The sequence below is a fragment of the Blennius ocellaris genome (genome assembly GCF_963422515.1).
Source record: "Blennius ocellaris genome assembly, chromosome: 2".
NCBI lineage: Eukaryota > Metazoa > Chordata > Actinopteri > Blenniiformes > Blenniidae > Blennius > Blennius ocellaris.
Window position 1 is genome coordinate 28,338,198 of NC_137651.1, and position 21,078 is coordinate 28,359,275.

The 21,078-nt window shown below is 44.4% G+C and overlaps 1 protein-coding gene across 1 annotated transcript; it reads left to right on the top strand.

Annotated features, from left to right (window-relative positions):
- Positions 1-10,865: 10,865 nt before the first annotated feature.
- On the top strand, positions 10,866-17,761 carry hic1 (hypermethylated in cancer 1; the record flags this gene model as incomplete). The annotated part of the gene is made up of 2 exons (XM_080514105.1): positions 10,866-10,917; positions 15,142-17,761. 2 exons carry the CDS (start codon positions 10,866-10,868, stop codon positions 17,346-17,348), a joined length of 2,259 nt encoding a protein of 752 aa, XP_080370231.1. The 3' UTR covers positions 17,349-17,761.
- Positions 17,762-21,078: the final 3,317 nt, after the last annotated feature.

Genomic DNA, 21,078 nt, shown 5'->3' on the forward strand with positions numbered 1-21,078 from the left:
TCTTGTGGTTGCGAGTTCGCTGCCACCACACTTTGCTGGCTCTCGCCGAAGACATAATGGGTGAGAGATTTTTCCGTTGGATGTGGATGCAGAAACGGAAGGAAAGGGGAAAAAAAAAAAAAAGTCGCAGAGAGGGAGTGAGAGATAAGGGGAAGAGTTAGTTGATGTTCATCATGAATAAAACCAGAAGTGGTGGGAGGAAGGAGTCAAAGGAATGCATAAAAAGGGGGATTGCAAAGGGTCTGAAAATTAAACTAAAACATTGGCGAGGGGGGGGGTGGGGGGAGTGAAATGGAGGAGTGTGAGAGTCTGAAGCGGTGTGGGTGAGGGAGTAGGAGAACGAGAGTGGCTGGCGTTTATGGATTGCAGATGTGGCGCTATGGGGTTTTGGCAGGGGCCATGTGTGCCTGAATCCTGCACCGGCTGGGTGGCACCGGGGTGAGAGGGAGGTCACCGCACCGCAGCACACAGCCCATAAAACACTGAGTAGTGGAGGAGCGAGTACCGCCAATACACACCAACTACAGGCCCGCAGGGCAGCGAGGGCGAGCAAAATTACACTTTAGGTCCAATCACACGCAGTCAGATCCCCAACATCCCATATAGGAAGAGTCAGGCTACCGGCGAAGACACATGCTAATGCATAACACTTAGCATGGAGTTCACAGCTGATAAGCTTATCTCATATTCAAAAGGATGGTCCCTGAGAAAAAGCCTCCCCAACTATGAAAAATCACATCTTCTCAAGGAGAAAAAAAAAAATCTCCACTTGTATTTATTATTAATGCTGAATTTATTACAAATGACAAGATTGCTAAAGAGGAGCCGGCCAAGTGGAAAGCCAAAAGAGTTGTTTCCTCTCAAAGCTTTGTCTGTCTCTGAATTCTGCCCTTTCTCTTCTGTCCTTTGTAGACGACAGAGTAAAGTTACCAGAGTTCATCTGAGAAAAAAATACACGTTGATTGAGTGCATGCTTTTTTTTTTGTTGTCTCCCAAGGCGTTTGATTCCTCTCATGCAACAGGAATTTTATCGCTACAACACTTTGCAGCATTTCATCGCTTAAAGAGTTCCTGTACAAAGGATCCTGAACAAAGTGCAAACTTTTTAATAATTGACAAATTACTTTCAAGGTAATAAACTTCAGATGATCTACTCACACACCCACCAACTGGAACCGAAAAGTAAATAACTACACACATAATTCAAGGTTACTCCATTACATTGTATCGTTTTGCTATAATTACAACCAGCTTGCGCCTTGGATTTGGATCCTCGTCAGAATTTATCTTTAACGTAAGAATTGTTGTTTTTCTTTCTTTCTTTTTTCGCTTGTTTACTTGTGGAATAATTATCTCCAGATCAAGATCTACTTCAGCTGCCAGTTAACTGTTGGGCCTCACAGGTCTGAATTTGCACCGTTGGACTCTTCGTGAGGGAAATGATGTGAATAATTTGATCTCAGTTTGGAATTTTTTGAAATTTTGCAGCACAGAAATTAGAAAAGTGCAGTTCGCATCACCTGAATCTTCAGTCAGTCTGGGTATTAAAATGTGTCACGTAACTTAAGCGTAATACTCTGACTTGGTTTGGATGACTAAAAAGTTTGAAATAATGTCCAGGTAAGGTTTGGAGGACTTTCTATTAGGACTTTGCACTTCTGTTTCCTCTACAGTCCAAAAACAAATGTGTGAAATGAAAACGTGACTTTAAGTTGCTTGTCAGTGTGAATATGGGTGTGTGTGGTTGAGCGGCGGCCTGTCCAGAGTGGACCTTGTCTTTGGGGATCATGTCCAGCGAGCATTGGTTGGATGACGCAGTAGAGAAGATGGATCGATTTTTTATTTGTATTTTTTTTCCAGGGATAACTGCGCTCTTTTCAATGCAACGTAAAGATCCCACGACAGTATCAAATAGTGAAGCGATCTTGTGACAGGCCAAAGTGTTTGTGGAAACGTAATGCACCTCTGCCTTTTTAAGAAACCTTTGAGGAACACCTCATTCACTTCGCTGTTTGTGTAGGTGCTGCCTGACAATACTTGCATATCGGGGTCCGCTCTGTTTTTCCTCTTTCCTCCGATATCCTTCCTTCCCTACGTTGCTCCCCCTTTTCTCCCTCTTAGCCTGGTCCTGACTCCCTGGTTCCTGGGGCCCGGCCAAGGCCTGTGTCCCCGGAGGAGCCAGAGAGGAGATGGAGAGGGGGCAGCAAGGGGGTGTGGAGACCGACTCCAAAACCACAGCTGCAAGCAGACCTCTCTTCTCCGATCCTCCGCTCTCCTCCCATGCCTTCCCTCCTTGCCTGGCACACTCCCCAGGTCTGCCATTAATCAGGGGTATTTCAGTGCACGTGTGTGTTTGTGTGAGACGCCGATGGTGCGAGTTGCTAACTGAGTGTTTGTGTGTGCCGAGTGGAGAGCTGGATGGGGCGGCGGCGATGGTATGGAGACCAGGATCTCACAACAAAGCTGCAGAGTTCACCCAGAGAACAAAAGGAGGAGGAGGAGGAGGAGGAGGAGGAGGAGGAGGGAGGCTGACAGACATAAAGCCTGGTGAGCAGATTGGGGCTGCCAGCGAATAAAAGAAAGAGGTAGACAGATGATGTGCAGAAGTTTTTAACATCACGAACGGAGTCCAGAACATCTAAAGATGGTCCAAAACCTTGTATCTCTCTGAAATTGCTCGGCCGAAGGTTTAGCCGCTGTAAAAAGCACCTGCAATTGAATAAGCTCACCGGGCCAAAACCTGGAAGGTCAACAAATTACATCAAGATTACCTATAAGATGCACACTGCTGAGCTACTTTCCTTCCATCACCCTCTGATTATTCCAGGTGGGAGGGAAATTAGAAGAAAAAAAAAATCCAACCTGCTCTGCTTTCACCCCCCAACGGGCCTCCCAGAGTGCTTTTCTGCTGACATCACTGCACAGAGACCTGGCAGGCCAATCCCTCCTCTGCTCTATCATTCCCTTCTGCCTGCTTCCTGCCCTCATGATGTCACACACCATATGGTTTTCAGCAGTTTTCAGCCGGAAAAGAGATTTGAGTCAGTGGAGAGGAGAAGGCGGAGGGCTGGAACGGGCCGCAGGTTGGACGCGAGAAACAAAAGGTTTCGCTCTTCCCCTTGTGAGTGGAAGATGGAGGGGTGAGGGGAGGGGGCGAATGCTTGGACTGTGTAAAGGCTACTGAGGAGGGACGACCACGCACCGACTGGACAGCCATGTGCTGCACATGCGCCCGCTGCAGTGGCCTGCACACAAAAAAAAACCCCCAATACATGCATTAATAAACAGTACACACATTGAAGCTCAGCGAGTGGCAACAGCAAGCTCACATGATCAGGCCGACATGTGTTTCTTGTCTTAGTCTGTTTCAATAACATGTTCTCTTCCTTCATGTTATTTCAGGTATTTAAGCCGCAATCAGTGTCTAAACGCTGAAGCAACCGTCCTCAATATTTCCATCTGAACACAAATTCAAACTACTTTTATCAGAATCAGGCTCATTTACTTGTCAGTTCTCTGAAGCCACAATGCAACTCAGTGTGGAACTGATATATACGTTCGTAGTTCCCCAAAAGTCAGCATGAAAACTAATTAACATCAGCGAACGTCAGTGCAGCCAGGAGAAAAGTAGGCGTTGCAGCAGTTCCTCTGCCAGGGGGCCACCAGGTTGCACACAAAGCTTCGAAACCTGCAGTTCATCTTCATGCGTGGTCGTCTTCTTTGACCCGTCATCCTGCGCCAGAGAGGCTGCATCCAGAGGAAGCTACAAGCATCGGTGATTCAAGGAAAGAAGCAACTGGAGTTGCAGAAAGTCACAACTATGACACATTGAACAACTCTTCACAAACCCCAAATCTTTTTTGAGCCATGTGATAATGGAAAGGATGTTTCTGCCATCTGTGAGGACTACATTTTTAGTAGTCTTCACTTCAAGCTCTCCACTCTTCCAGAATGTAGCAGAGGCAACACTTTACACACCCATCGTGAAATCCACTGGTTCATCCTCATCTACAAAACAAACCCTGGTCTGTGACCAGCATTCTTCATTTTTTAATATCTGGTTAGCCTCTTCCACCTCTCCTTCAAATGACCTTGCCTTTTGCAAGGGTGCCATTCATTTTTAATGTCTCAACTGGTTAAATAAGATAGATAAATGGTGTCCAATGCTGCCAGGAGAGAGCTATCGGCCGAATACAGCAATATAATGAAACTCTGTAAAAGCTGGATTACAAGCCACTCAATGCAATAAGGTGTCTTGAAGTAAAGACTCATTGGAGAGTCATCCAGATTAGGATTGCATATATCAATGTATGCTCAACTTGCGGCTGACTCTGTAATCAGGCACAGCTGGAGCCTCTGGATCTTTGAAATGCTGCAGCTGAAGAGATGCTGTAATCTCTGCTGAGACACAATGAGAATGGATGAGCTCAGTAATACACTGACAGATTCACCTCATTAATTTAATTTCACTGTCCACAGCTTTTCAACTGTGTTTCGGTATCACTCCTCATTTTTTTAGATCACCCGTTGAGCAAGAGGCCAACTGTCTGCCTGCTCAGCAACAAACAGCTCTAAGAGCTGCCAACCACCTGATGGACATAACAGAGCATTCAGCTGCTAAAGAGCCAGATTGTTCCCTGGGGAGATGGTAGCAAGCCAACTGCAGCTCAGAGGAGCCTGAACACTGGGCTTACATTCATCCACGGGGCAAGAGACACCAGAACAACATCGGTTCCGTGTTTGTACATCACAGTGTCAAGGGCCACAACTAACTATTAGCTTACCCTTGTTATCATGTTGATTCTTCTTCATTTTAATTGATTAGCAACATGTGACACGATCCAGTGACAGACTATCCAGTGCTCTTCCTAGGGGCGAGGCGCCCATCAATCGCGCGACACAATCAATATCAAGATTTAATGGACACGTACAGCAGGCCCATTTGATAGCTGTTGAAGAACTTTTCATCATATCATATGATTCTCAACTCTTCAAGTCCTTATAAGAACAGATTTGGATAACAATTGTCGGACAACTCAAAACACAAGAATTTGCAGACAATGCTGATTAAGAGTTCAAACGACTCCACATTAAATCGCAACACTTTACAAAACACTTAAACACTTTACAAAAGAACAGGGTACGTGGCATAGGGTGAAGATAGTTTGATTTCCAAAAAAAAGAAAACACCTCAAAATATTTGAACGGTACCTGAAGTATACTCAAAGAGACTTACAAGTTTTAATTTACTTATACAATCTACGAATCCCTCCATATTAATAATGCAATACCAAAAATTGATAAAAAAACAAACAAAAAAAAACTTTACTGGACCAGTCAATACATTGTCATCCTCTGCAGCCCCGCCCCTCCCTGCTTGTCCCTTATATCTTGTCCCAAAACCATTACATTTGCCAAAAATGTGTTAAGAATAAAAAATTATGTGTTAGGAATGATGAGGTTTTTTTTTGTTTTTTTCAGGTGCTGATCAGGGCTTGATGATTATCCATCACCACCACATGTGTAAATAGAATTGGGACTAAAAGCACACAACAACCCGGATCATTCAAATAGCATGCCTTGCATGCCTGCGCACTAAAGCTGTCACAAAACTGCTCATTATAATGAATTAGGAGTGTAAATGTCCAGAGTTCCGTTCATTTTTTTTTTTTTTGGTGCTGAAAGGGGTGTGTCGGCTCTGCTGGGGTGGTCATAGCAAGCATCTGGAGATTTGTGTGGCTGAGTCCACTGGAAAGAAAGAGAGATGGAGATAAAGGAGAGTGAGAGAGAGAGAGAGAGAGAGAGAGAGAGAGAGAGAGAGAGAGAGAGAGAGAGAGAGAGAGATGATTAATGAGAATGAAAGAGAGAATACAGAGCAGAAGGCCTGGCGTTTGAGAAAAGTGTGGAACATTACTCTGGTAGAGTCTGTTCCGAGGTGTTAAGATACTTTCAGACTGTCCTGTCTATCGTCCAGTCGTGCTCTGTGTCCCTGCTGGCAGGCAGGACTCCAGCAATATTGAGGCCGTCGCAATATCCCTCGCTAAATTGAAACGAGGTGGTTTGGACCTTGGGGACTCTGCAACATATCTGATCGCAGATGTCTGCAAAAGTTGGCCGCAGTCACTCGGACGATGCAGCCACTCAGTGTGTGTTTCCACGTCCCAGGAAGCTTCGGCAAGATATATACTGTATGTAAAAGTCGCTATGCTCACACTTGGAGGAATAGTGGGAAAGGTGAATGATTTACAGGGCGACTGCGGACCGTTAAGGGATTTAGGCCGTTCGGCCTGCCTTATCTCCGGCTCTGGTCCCTGACTGAGCGTTGCTCTTTAGGAAAGCAGACCTGCACGGGCTTTGGGATGGACTGCGTTTGGGGCTCCGCTGCTGCAGCTTTAATTGAATCATTGCTTACAACCAGCAATTTGGAGGGTTTTTCAGTTCATTAAAAGTTCAGCAGTGCTTCACATTACGGTACGCTGAAGCGTGTTTTGACAGGCTGTAGTTTAATGTCCAGCACCGGCCTCGGGAGGCTGATTGATTAGCAAGATAAAGTCTGTCTGGCAAGACAATAGCTGCACCAAGGGACCCACAACACAACAGAAATCAAGCAACATGCCTGTAGTGTTTCACTTTTTTGTCTTTTAAATTGTGATTTATTATTGGACTCCTTTCTGATGAAGAGGCAGATAAACAACACGGGGTGAGAGAGGAGGATATGTCATGTAACACAAGTCCCTACAGCCATGACTGAACTGAAGATTCTTTTTTTTTTTTTTTTTACCCCCCTTAGATATTCCATGCATGCCGTTATTCATATCAAAACCATGAATGTGGCATTAATCCAATCTGTCCTGGCTGTGTTGAGGAATTCACTATCAGATGACAGATCAGCACGTCTCATGCTTGACTGGTATTGTGCGTTGTTACAGAGCTCCAAACAACAGTTAAATAATCTTTATGATGCTCGCAAAAAAATATCAAAATTCTTGCCTGGATCATTAACTCCTGGCATAAGTTTGATTTATGTCACATAAAGTTCACAAAATTTTTACTAAAAGCATTCTGTTGCATCTATGCTTCCCAGTTATTTCAATAAGCCTCCACAGCTGCATGTCAATTGACTCTGAAATCAATCACTTTAAAGTTCTAATAATAAGCTTTGTTGGCCAGAAACGCCCACATGTCTTATGTTCACTGGAATGATTCACGTTTAAAAAAAAAACCAAAACAACTACATCACACACAAGTGTTAATAAACATCCAGATACAGGGGAGAAAAAAAAACACTTTATGAAGGTTAAGGGCTTTTTACGCCCATATAAACCTATAAAAGTCATACCTGACCTGATGTTACAGTGCACTTCCTTTGGTGGGACCCTATTTTGGCTCATGTATGGAAACACTGGCTCACATCCTTGATATGTGATATCTATTCTCTGTGTGCGTCTGTCTTCAAGGTTATCACCGGTTCATCAGCGGGGCATGGAAGTGGGAGACAATACCTCTCTCCACTTCGCCAATCTCTTGGGGTGCATCAGGTCGTTTCACTTCAGCACCTTGAACTCGCCGCTTTCATTCTTTATGGGATTGTCAGCTGCTGTTGTGGTTAAAAAATAAAGACATGAATAGGCTTCGGCCTGATGGTTGTTTCACTGCATCGCAGGCTGTTTGTATCACAAACAGCCACGGTAAAATATTTAATTTGACCAGATTAATTTTTCAGTCAAACACCTCCAGATAGAAAGATTCTAATCGGAGGCATGAATTATTAAATATATAAAAATCCATCCAATTAAAAATGAGTTGTGGTTGATGTTTAAAGTCACGGACTCCTGCAAACACCTGTGTGCATACGTAAGCAAGTTAGTGGACAGACATTTCTACAACTTTTCAAAATCACTTACTTATAATACAGTTTGCAGAAAAGTTTTCATATTAAACTTCACTGCTTTCTTGTTGTTATTCTACAAATTCCCTCATTGAAAATCAATGAGATCATTCCTTTTTTCATCATAAAGTGCTCATGAAAGGCATTTGCAAATACACTGGATCACATAAAAGCAGGAAAATGAGCTTCAGCAGGACGATGTACATCTTTCACAAAAATGTGAGCAGTTACTTCATGCGCTACAACGATATATTATAACAGCTCTGGTAAGGGTATGAAGCAAGTTTCTAAATTTACGTACAGAGACCAAATAATGTAAATGCTTTCTAGTCAAAGGAGTTCAGCTGTATGAACATATGATTGAAATAAAACCTCTCAGACTTAATATATATACTTTTACATGTACTGCAGAGATAGACTGGGTCACATTAGAGTGGACAAGTGTTCCTAGGTAATGGGGTATGTTAATACAGGGTTATATTATTACAGGGTTATATTAATACAGGGGTACAAACACTTAAAGTGTGTTTGGTATATTCGGTTCATTTTGTTATGGATTATTTTCATCAGAGTAGTGCACTGATTTCTGAACAGGTTCATGACTTCATATGTTATTCTGATTTGATCATCACTCTAATTTTACCTCACCTAAACCTTTTCTTTTCTTCTTTCTTTTACCTCACAGGTTGAAATTATTGGTTGATGTTTGACTTTCTGACTGCCGAGCCATCCGTGCTGAGTTTGCATGTTCTCCCTGGTAATGCGTGGCTGGATACGAGGGTTTCACCCCACAGGCAAAACAACAACATCTGCTTGAGAATAATTGATGACTGTAAAATGTCCTATATAAGCGTCATGGTGTGATTTTTTTTTTTTTTTTTTGTATTGGTGACCTGTCCCGGCTTCTATCGGCCTTCATCCAATCACCTGGAATCAGCTCCAACCGTAAATGAGAGTATAATAGAAGATAGATGGATGGAGTCCTGCTCCCTTTTCATTTGCGCAAACGTCCCAGCAGCATCGCACGTGCTCCTCGCGCGCCGCCATCGGGTGTCGCTGTGTGCGCAAAGTGAGAGCCGGCAGGTTTTGGTCCGATCGGACCCCAAACGCAGTCTGAAGTGTCAGATGGTCTTGTTAACGCGTGAGAAAATCCAGTGTGTGGAAGAGGGTGAAAGCAGGGGACACCGGGAGAGCGAGGGCTGTGAAATTTACGCGGACGTGGAGCTCGGAGGGAAGGGCTGGACTCGGAGGGCTCCGCGGAGATCTTAATGAGGGAATGTGGAAGAGGAGAGGAGACGCACGGCCACAGCACCAGACATGAGTCCGAGGTGAGTCCGGGATACGGCACACACGCGGGGATGGCATCCACACAGACGTGTCACCACGCGAACGTGTCACGACGCGCAGTTCTCTCACTCTTCGAGGCTTTTCTCAAGTGTTTTCCTTTCTGAGCCGCTGGGTTTTGTGGCGAGGACGCGCGAAGACAGCGCAGATCTTATCTGGATCATGTGGGCAAGTCCGGCGTGGCTGATAACGGCCCTTTCTGGCTTTATCCTGTATTTATGCGGATCATTTAAATCTCACAAAGTACTGTAAAAACGCGTTTGATCTCTTGGTGCAGACATAAAGTAACGTCCACGCAAATGTACTACTTTTAATGGATAATTTCAGTCGTGGACGATATTTTGAGAAGATTGCATCTTCAGTGCCTGTCAGGACACACAGCTGCTCTTTCAACGTCCATCACATAAGAAGAGACAATATTATGACACCTTTCTCACATGGGTCCGTTTTGAGGTGGTGGGTTTCCTTAAATGTAACCAGAAAAAAGGCCCTCGAGTTTAAACCAAACTTAGAAATACATCTTTTGGATCAGGAATGACGTTATGGATCAGTTTTAGTGACGAATGGAAGCTTTAACAGCTCAACAGGTGGTTTACCTGACAGAGGAAGAGCGAGAGAGAGAGAGAGAGCGAGAGAGAGAGAGAGAGAGAGAGAGAGAGAGAGCGAGAGAGAGAGAGAGAGAGAGAGATTAGTTTAATTGATTGTTATCATTAATGCTCATTCTGAGGCATTATTTTCCCACAGGAGGTCGTAAAGAAAGCAGAAAAACACTATTGTTCAATCATTGTATTGATTCACTCACTGAACGTTGCATTAATGATTAAGCTCAACTACAAATAAGGCAAATACCGCTTGTGACTGAATCAGATTCAATTTTAATTCGCCCCGTGGCAGTGTTTTGGGAGTCTTAATTTCTTGTAGGGGCTCAACTTAAAAATAAAGAAAAGATTGGATTGAATCTCTGTTCGTGGGCATTTTGGTCATTAAACGTCTGTTTGAGAGTTGATGCCTGATCGTAAATAAGCAACGCACATCCGCGTGTGTGTGTGTGTGTGTGTGTGTGTGTGTGTGTGTGTGTGTGTGTGTGTGTGTGTGTGTGTGTGTGTGTGTGTGTGTGTGTGTGTGTGTGTGTGTGTGTGTGTGTGTCTATACAGTAACCGCCTGTCTCTTTAAGACGATGTGTTGAGAAGTTCAAGTCGGGGTCACTTGAAGTTCCTGCCCTCGATTTTACCTTTTAGTTTTATTATAGACTGACATCACACGAGGTGCTAAAACACTTAAGGCGCACAGAGGCTCCATTATCATCATCCCGGTGCGCGTTATTGCTGCAACTCAAAAATAGCTAAGGAAATTACTTTAAAAAAGCAGGAAAATGATGCTGGTCTAAGAACGTATTTTTCTATTTTTTTTAATTTAAAGGAGGGGATGAGAAAGAGGGGAGAGGAGGGGCAGAGAGAGACGCAGAGGGAGGAAAGTGGGTGGGAGGACGGACCTTAAGGAGCGAGAAGAAATTCATAACAATTAATAATCATAAAAAAAGAGCTGGCAGACGCGCTCGGAAAACTGGCATGGTTTTTTGGAGGCTGGCAGTTGAAAGCTGAAACGTCAGATATGACTCCCAGAGACTGCTGAGATGATCATTAAGGGAGACTTAGATCGGATGGCAGAAGACATCGGGCATGCAGGTAAGAGCTGATCCAGGACGCCCATTCACATTTCTGTTCACTGAACTGCTCAGTGTGCACAGCCAGGAGAGATTTGAAAAAAAAAAAAAAAAAAAAAAAAACTCTAACAAAACTCTTTTTAATCACTGACTTCGTGGAAATGTGAGCAAAAACCTAAATCACATCCTGCTACTTTGATTTAGTAATGTGAACGTTAACCAGAAACGTTCCGCTTCTGGCTTCATTACGCGTTTAATTAAAATCGTCTACATTTATTATTTTATGCACAGAATAAAGAATTGATATCGTTTAAAAAATTACAAAAATGACTGAAGCAAGAGCCCGTTTTAGATTATGTAAAAATAAGCAAAAACATGTAAAAATGTTTTGAGTTGCCACACTTATTTCCCCCTCTGTTAAATTATTACACTCTGGGCTTTTATTTACGCTCTTTTTGTGTTTACAATTTGCATTGTTCAAGTCTATCAAAAAAGGATTTTTATCTTAATCTATTCCCGCAATTAATTTCATACGAAATGGGAATTATAAAGTCCTCGGGATGTTTTGAAACAGGCCTACTGTTTGTGCGTGAATGTCCGTATTCAGTAAAGGTGAATATTAAAAAATGTTACGTAGACATTAAGGGGAATTTTTTCTTTTCTTTCAATTCTTCTTCTTTCCTTTTTTTTCTTCCCTTTTGAACAAGTCGTGATTTTTACGCATCTGCCCGAAAGAGACGCGTCTCCCCGGTGCAGCTTCTGAAGCGGAAAGAGTTGGTATAAGAAACAGCTGTCCGATACGTCTGCGTACGAGGAGCTTAAAACGGCCCGTTTCTGGAGAAACTTTTTCCTTTTCGTTGGGAGATAAGAGGAGATGGAGGATGGATGAGGCGCTGCGGCGCGGGGCGAAGGACTGACGCGCGTTGCGGGGTTTGGGACACGGTGCGCGTGAAGCGCGCAGAGACTAAGAGGACAAGACGCATCCAAACTTTACTGCTCTGCTTTGAAAAAAAAAAACCAAAAACAAAACCCTCATATATTCAGCCATGTAATTTTCTCCTAAACAGGCAGAAAACATGTTTACAAATGCTATATTTAAAATGAATAATTATACAACTATAAATAATTGCAATTCGAAAATTGTAAATTGAATTTTATACTAACATGACTGTCTTGTTTGTTAAAATCTATTTAATTAACGCCTCTTAAGAAGCTATATGTTGTCAGTATTTTATAGAAATGTGATAGTCTTTAGATGCGTCATTACAGCAATCAAACAGGAAACTGACCCTTTTTTTCCTCCAAGTTGTTTGCTGATCTGACTGAAAACACATCATGAGCACAGCTACTTACTTTGTGCCCTTTTACTGACCTCAGTGTAAACCTCTAAAACTATGTCCCCCCCCCCTTGTGAGTCACTAAAATGACACAATACATTTGTAAAACTGAAGTATAATTAAAACAAAATCTTCCACCAATTTACTCTGATTTTGTATTTGCAGCTGGGCCTCATAAATTAAAACATGGTCAAATGGGTTATAAAATAAACAAGTGCTACACGAGCATGGGCAGAAAATTGCAACGAAAGAAAGTAAAATGTCAACACAACCTTTTAAGCAGATGTCTGTTGTGTTTATGGGACTGAGGCTGCATGCAGAGGCAGACAAGTTTAGTCTTTTTCGTTCACCGCAAAAGTGACAAAACATACGGACGACAAATAATCTAATGCAAACGATCTAACGTCACTGGATCGCCATGATCAGTGTTTCCTCAACATGTTGAGACGTCATTAGAAACAAGGCTATCAGACGAAAACAGCCATGCATCAGAAGAGTTGCTTTGCTCAAGCAACAATGCAGAGAATAGCTAACTTCAAAAAAAAAATTCTAAAGTCAAAAACCCACAAAACAAGCTGCATTTATTGCTCTGAATGTGTTGCTGGTTTGCTGTCAGATGAGTTCTCGGTTTATATATCTTTAAAATCATGGACGGCTTCCTAACAGGATGCAGCAATCGTTCACTTGAGATAAGACGTCATGTTTTAAGGTGATACAACTTTTCTTTCTCTTCTTTTTTTTTTGAAGGAGCATACGTCAAACAGAAAGCTGGGATATTTTAAATGGTGTTTTGTAGCCTCATCAGACACTTAACAGTAAAAGAAAAAAGTGATGCCTTGATAGGCACAGCCACCATAACAGTGTTTGTGACACATTACCACAAACTGTAAACACAGCTCAATGCAGATGCATAGAAAAGTTGTCAAGTGTTTTGGATTTATTTTTAAATGATGAATTTTAGTGAATGCACCGTAACAAACTGTCACCATAAACCAGATCACAGGCTTTTTTTTTGGATCCATCTGAACTGTGTTGTTTATCGCCGTGTGTTTGAAACCGCATCCAGGGGGGAATGTGGACGGATCACGCCTTGTGTGAGTACACAATGTGTCATGGTGCTCTGCACACCGCTACCAGTAAGCTCAACACAGTGACAGACTCTGCAGACGATCAGCACGTTATGGAAAGTACTTGGCGTATTCCTCCTTTCGCACTTATTCTCCAAACATGTTTGATCTGACCGATGTTGAAATTTAAAGTTAAAATATGACCGTAGAGTAATCAAAGCCAGACAGAAAAAGAAGCCAGGGGTGGAAACACTTCAGATGGCAACTGGGGACAATGATGGAGCGTGAACCCCTCGCCTCTAAAACCTGCTTTCTGTTGTTGTGCGTACTACAGACGTCGTTCTCATTTTTCCTTTTCCATTTTAGCAGTCATGATATTTCCTTCAGATGTCTGTGAATATGCACTTGCAGAAAGTTCTGTTGTATATCCTCTCTAAAGCATGACTCTTAAGTTTTAGGAAGATGCAGTTGTAGCTGTTCAAAACTGTGCAAATGAAAGAAGTAATAGATAAAAATATAATCAAGGAATTTCAGAAGCTCCTTATAACACCGGTTTTTTTTTTTGAGGCAGTACTTCCCCATTGTGATGCTGAGTGAGAACTCTGAATGAAATAAACAAGAAGTGAATGAGCTGGTGTCAGGAAGACTGTGATCAGACAGATGACATGATATTTATTTAGTTGCTTGTTTCCCATCAGTGAAACTAAGCCCTTAGGGAGCATTTGAGTCATTTAATCTCATATGTAAACTATCCTCAGATGCCACTGATTGAACAATACATGGTGCTTGATGCGTGCAGCCAATACAGTTTATTTTAGGCTCGACGGAACAATTAGTGTTGATATTTGTGTGTGTGTGTGTGTGTGTGTGTGTGTGAGTGTGTGTGTGTGTGTGTGTGTGTGTGTGTGTGTGTGTGTGTTTGTGTGTGTGTGTGTGTGTGTGTGTGTGTGTGTGTGTGTGTGTGTGTGTGTGTGTGTCTGTGTGCGTGTGCGTCCCTCTATGCATATCTGAATGTAAAGTAATGAGCCGGCTAATGTTGATTTATGCCCCGTGCGCTCAGTGTTCCTTATATGACTGGGCAGAAAGTGGAGCTGAAAGTCAGATCTTTTTTTGGACGAGTCCTCCCACAGGTACCTGCTGTTCATGATACTCGTGAAACATCCATCCCCTGCTTTGCTCAAAACTCTGCACAGCACTCCTGGAATATTTTATCAGGAAGCCAGCAGCTAAAAAAAAAAATATACATTTATATATATACGCATCTCCATCTCTAACTTTAGCTCTCTTTCTCTCTCGCTCGCTCTTTTTTATGTTTATTCTGTCTGAAAGGAAGTGAATGTGATGACTTGATGACTTGAATTTTTGATGATGAGAAAACCATCAAAGCTGGTCACCTTAAATTAAAGTTCACTTCAGCTCAGTGGCCTTATCAGTTCTGCATTTTACATTAATTTTATATCAAACAGGATCAATATGTTAAATATCAAGATTAAACCTGTGTGTGTGTGTGTGTGTGTGTGTGTGTGTGTGTGTGTGTGTGTGTGTGTGTGTGTGTGTGTGTGTGTGTGTGTGTGTGTGTGTGTGTGTGTGTGTGTGTGTGTGTTGGTGTGTATATATTCATCATCACCCCCCGAACATTTTTTCTTTTCCTTTTTCATTATTTTCATGCTGGTAATCAATTGCTTTCTTACTCAAACATCACAAATACTTTCAGCTACAGTCCAACGTTTGAATCATAACTTTTCAATCGTACGTTTTTAGCAAAGTGCATATCATTTTTGAATTTGTGGAGCTTGAAACATCGATAGCTACCTGACATTTGATGAATGTCTGTCGTTACAGGTGGCGGACTGAAGACAATGCTGGATGCCATGGAAGTTCCAAGTCATGCTAGGGATCTCCTCCTGCAGCTCAACAGCCAGCGCACCAAGGGATTCCTGTGTGACGTTATCATTGTGGTGCAGAACGCCCTCTTCAGAGCTCATAAGAACATTCTAGCGGCAAGCAGCCTCTACCTGAAGTCTTTGGTGGTCCATGACAATCTCATCAACCTCGACCATGAGATGGTGAGTCCAGGGGTCTTCAGGGTCATTCTGGACTACATCTACACAGGCCGCCTGACTGAAGGAGACCCCACCTCTCCCATTGAGCCAAACCTCGGGGCTGTCTTGGCAGCGGCCAGCTACCTTCAGCTCCTTGATTTAGTGGCCTTGTGCAAAAAGAAGCTGAGAAGAAATGGCAAGTACCCTCCTCGCCCAAGTCCTGCATTTTTACCCTATGCAAAAATGGGGCCGAGCACTATGGGTCTAGGGGGCGGTGGCAGATACAGGGTTTCAACTCCTGTCATCCAGTCCTGTCCTCCGGGTGGAATATTGAATAGCCACGCGCCTCGGGCACCGTCTATGGATGAGCTAGTCCCCCATCGATTATCCATTCATACCGGAGAGTTGTATGCCCCCACCTCCGCCCAGGGCTCTCAGGTGTACCCGTGTCTGCAGTCAGCTTTGCCCGCCCAGCTTGGACGCCCGGGCAATTCTGAGAGGAACTGCTCCCCCAACTTTGGTCTTGACCTCTCCAAGAAAAGCCCAACCTCTCTGTCTCAGCTCACGTCCTCTCAAACCCACATGGCGAACGCTCACAATGACGAGGAGCGAGACGGGAGTTTGAGTGGGCGAACGAGCCCCATGCAGGGGATGAACGGGAGAGCCTTCTCTGAAAAAATGGAGTCGACTGACCATACGGGCACTCCTCCACATTTCCCCCATCTCAACCAGGCTTTGGGCCCACACCTACCCCACCTGCATCGCTCAGGTCCACAGGGGCTAGACCGCTACCCACGCAGCCCCGACACGCCCACAGAAGGCGGGGAGGCGGGTAGAGAAATGGGCAACATCTACCGCTGGGTGAAACACGAGCCGCTGTCATACACGGCTGAGTATGAAGATGAGGATGATGACGAAGAGGAAGGGGGTGAAAATGGAGATCAGCATCACAACCATCACAAGGCCGGGGAGGAGAGTGAAGGAGTGGATGACAAAAGTGGGTCGGGCACAGAAGAGACGGGCAGCAGCGAGGGACGCCCGTCCCCTCCCGGACCCAGGTTCCACATGCCGTACGAGCCAGAGAGCTTCGGGGACAATCTGTACGTCTGCATTCCCTGTGATAAGGGCTTTCCGAGCTCCGAGCAGCTCAACGCACATGTGGAGACGCACACGGAAGATGAGCTCCACGGAAACTCCGGCGGAGAGATGGGAAACGGCAATAACAGCACCACCAAAAACATGAGCGGTAATACAAATGGCTACGGGAGCCTCGGCAGCGGCAACACCCTGAGCAGTTTGTCGCACCTGGAGACCAAATCTAGCCAGGGGTTGAACTCGGCGGGCGTTGGCGAGATCATCCGGCCCTACCGCTGCTCCAGCTGCGATAAGTCCTACAAAGACCCGGCCACGCTGCGCCAACATGAGAAGACCCACTGGCTGACTCGGCCGTATCCCTGCAGTATCTGTGGCAAGAAGTTCACGCAACGTGGTACCATGACCCGACACATGCGCAGCCACCTGGGCCTCAAGCCATTTGCATGCGACTCCTGTGGCATGCGCTTCACGCGTCAGTATCGCCTTACCGAGCACATGCGCATCCACTCCGGGGAGAAGCCCTACGAATGTCAGGTGTGCGGCGGGAAGTTCGCCCAGCAGCGCAACCTCATCAGCCATATGAAGATGCACAGCAGCGGGGGGACGGCAGGCGGGCTGACAACTGACGGGAAACTGAAGTTGGACTTCACGGAGGGCATCTTCCCTCTGAGTAAATATGCTGCCGAGCACCTCGGGCTGAAGCAGGAGAAGGCAAGTGAACTCTTCATCCAAGCTCAGCAGCAGCTGGTGGCCGATGCCAAGGCCCTGGAGAGCCTCTACCCGCTGTCCAAACTGGCCTCGGAGCACTTGGGCCTCAGCCACGACAAGATGGATGTCCTGAGCCAGCCGCTGCCCCCTCCCTCACAGGCCCTCTCTGAGAGCCGCACCATCGACCGATACTCGCCCAGCTAAGACGTATGACGTGTATAAATGGCAATCACAAGTAGGCCCGTGTGCACACACATTTTGCAGTATTCTAAAGCCATGCACCTCAACTCGAAATCTCCTTTGCACCTCAGACTCAGGCCAAAAGGAACTGGCCTGCCGATGCACACCAAATGTCTTGACTCTAAAGTGCCTTTCTATGCATCTAATGTATCTTAAATCTGCTCCTTCATAAAGGAGCTTCATGTTATTTGTGTGACCAAGGGACACTCAAATTAAAGTACAGTATTTATGTACAGTGTATGCAAAGAAACTTTTTTTTTCTTTTTGATTTCCAGTCTTTGAGCCATGGTGACAAATTGAAAGCCAAATTAGTTTTATTTATTTTTCTATTATGGTAAAACCCAAAGAAAAACTGTTGCAAGGAAACTTTGCAATCTGACCCAAACCTGTGTACCATTCATTTTTGTACAGACAAAAAAAAGCACATAAGAACAATATTCAGGGTGGATCCAGACATGAGTAGAACTTTAAGCAAAAGAACAAGTCGACTCACCTGGACTTTAAAGGACTATGAGGACTTTCTCCAGTTTTTTCTTTCTTTAAGGTTTTTGGGGTACTGGACAATTTATGTATCTCACATTCTGGATCCCCCCATCATCCTGCGAAGAGACTGAACATGACAAGTTGCTTTAGCATTTTGTTAAAATCTCCTCCACCACCCCCCTCCATATTTTTTTAAAAGTACCACACTCCCCCGCATATTTGTGTGGATAACGGCTCATACTCTGTGACAGTAATGGTAAATTAATCTGCTTTACGTTCAGCTTTCAGCCTTCTTGAGCTAAAACTTCCTATGCAGTTTTGATGGACTTCCCTTTAACTTTGGTTGGTGTTGAGATGCGGCGAGTTCGCGCCCGTGAGCTCATCACTGGGACATAATTGCACATGCCCAACTTGTGACATACTAATCCGTGTAGCTTGGTGGCGTACGGCTGAAGCATGGGTGTTGCCTTTCACATTGTGTAATATTTACAGTCACGGATACAGTTGAGGAGAGAGGCAAGGACCGGGACAGACAGTAATGACACACAAATCTGTCATTTAGTTTTGTAGAGCAGCAGACCGATGACTAATGACGAGTGGCAGTGCTCTGAGGGATTGCTGGACGTCGCTTCACTTCACGGTCCGGCCTCCCGTTTGACCTCCCTCCCCTGTAGTCTGTTGTCTGGGAGTCCTGCTACTGTTTACAGGCCAAAGTAAACGCTACGTTCAAGCCTTTTTGCCTTAGAGGCGCTGCACACACCGGATGCACAGCTACCCCCCCCCCCCCCACACACACACACAGCAAGCTGCTAATCTGTCAGCGATATGAACACAAGAAGGGGTTTGTGGGTCTTCCCCGGCAGCTGCTGTGCTTCAGTAATCCCTGTGAAATATCACTTTCTCCTGGACAATTCGCACTGCTCGCCGGCATGACGTCCCATTTCATGCCTGCCATCGCCCTCCTCTGATCCCCTCCTTTGACATCACGTCCTTGCTCAGCAAACGTCCCCTGGCCCCTGCCTCGCTCCTCCGCTGGTGTCGGATGCAGAAAACAAAGAGCGACGTGTCTCTGCACTGGCTGACCAGCAGCTCCTCCAGCTTGAAAGCAAAACAGCACTTAAAGTTTGCGGGTTGAAAACACATTTTTGTCTTTAAACCATTATTCCAAAGACCATGTTGCCCTTTTTTCCCTCTTTGTTTTTCTGTTTCCACTTTTAGTAGTCCTCGATTCAGATTAGAAATGTTTGACCACTATAGTGCCAATGCCAACCTCAGTGGGTGAATGTGAAGACGAAAGCCATAAATACACTGTGATAGACGGAGTGAATCTTAAAGGCTTTTCAAAAAACATACAATGTGCCTTACTTTCAAAATGGTTTTCTAAAAAAAAAAAAAAAAAAAAACAAACAAAAAAAAATTACAATAATTTAAGGGCTTCTTTCCTGTAGCATAAGATCATATCAGACATGTTTCTTTTCTTTTACTTTTCTTTACTCCTATTTGAACTGAAAGCAGCGCATGTGAAACTGGTGCTTACCTCAGGACTGAACCCAGCATGGGGATGCAAAGCTTTCATTGATCACACACACACACACACACACACACACACACACACACACACACACACACACACACACACACACACACACACACACACACACACACACACACACACACACACACACACACACACACACACACATGCACGCACGCACGCGTTTTTAATGCCTTATCTTATTAACTGGCGGTTGTCCTGTGTTAAACCTGTGGTTATTTCTCATTTTATACATTTCTTGTTACAGTTTTTATGGCGGAGAGATGACATGTGATATTAACTTTTTTTTTTTTTTTTTTTTTTTATTTTACTACACGGTATACATTTTTGTATTGTGTTGTCCTCAAAGGGGCTTCTGTCAGTCTGAACCTTTCTATTGTTAAAACATAAGGGTGGGCAGAGTTTTCTTTTTTTATTTTAACCACAATGTAGGTATGATGACACTGATCTTGGATTTTAGCCACACTTACAGTAAAATCTAGGTAACAAGAATTGTGTTTTGCAATTCCTTACTACCCGCAAGACGTGATGCATCATGAGTACTTCCTTATACCGACAGGCGGTGGCTTTGCTGGTCAAGTATGAAAAAAAAAAAAAAGGAGTCTTGCATTGTATGGCTTCTTTTCTCTCGGAGGTTACTGAACTCCTGACAAGAATCAGAGGGAGGTTGCACATGCACACGAGTTTGTTTTGGTCGCTGCTTCAAGTTTCGGGACTCTTGTTCAGCTCTGGAGTGAAACAAGTTAAAAACAAGCAAGTTAAACGATCGTGGGAATTTGTCTCGCCTCACTCGTGTGTTTAAATGAAAACGTGTCACCTCCTTTTCCTACAAACATCATTGAAATAACACCGAGTGTTTCCACTGTCACTTAAAATCTGTGCGAGAGGGAACAGCGAGATAATGCCTGGACATTTGCGTAGTATGTGCTTTTTTTTTTTTTTTTATTAACCTTGCTTAAATGCATGAGAGAAGATAGAGATGGGAGAAGAGTGAAGGGACGGTTGTGTTCTTATAGAAAAGGGGGAGGCGTTAGGCTCGTCTGCTTGTATTTGCCTTTTGCTGTACGAGGAGCCGTTAATGCACGTCCTGGGAATAAGGGCTGGTGCGAAGAAGAGGAGAGCCGAGGAGCAGGAAGTGAACTTTTGGCTGGCGCGCTGCGCTGAGCAGGATGTGCCGTGTGTTTCTGCTCACGGGCAGATACAGAGACGGAGGATTGGGGCGGGAGAGGAGCAGGGAGAGCGCAGCGGGGTGGAGGCGAGCCATTGTCTCAGTATGAAAGTCCGCTCGCACTTCTAAAAAAACGCTCCATTCAGAAAACAAGCAGACCGTATCTTCTCTTTTCCTTCCCCTTTCAGCTCTTTGGGAATAAGCCTCTGCTCAGTGTCACAGTGATACGACGCCGGCAGGCCGCACGCGCTGTGATCCGAGCCGTTCAAAAGCTTCGTTAGAATCCGGGGATGTCGTGAGTTTAAAGGTTCATCATGGCATCGTGTCCTTCAAAAATATTCCGACGTTCTGAGAGTGGATGAAGCGACAGACCCCCCTCGTACTAATCCCCCCACCTTTCTGCTGAAATACCTTCACCGTAGGGAGCGATGAAATTTATTTTCCTTGCGTAGAGTTTAAAGCGACTTCAAATCAGACAAGACAAATAA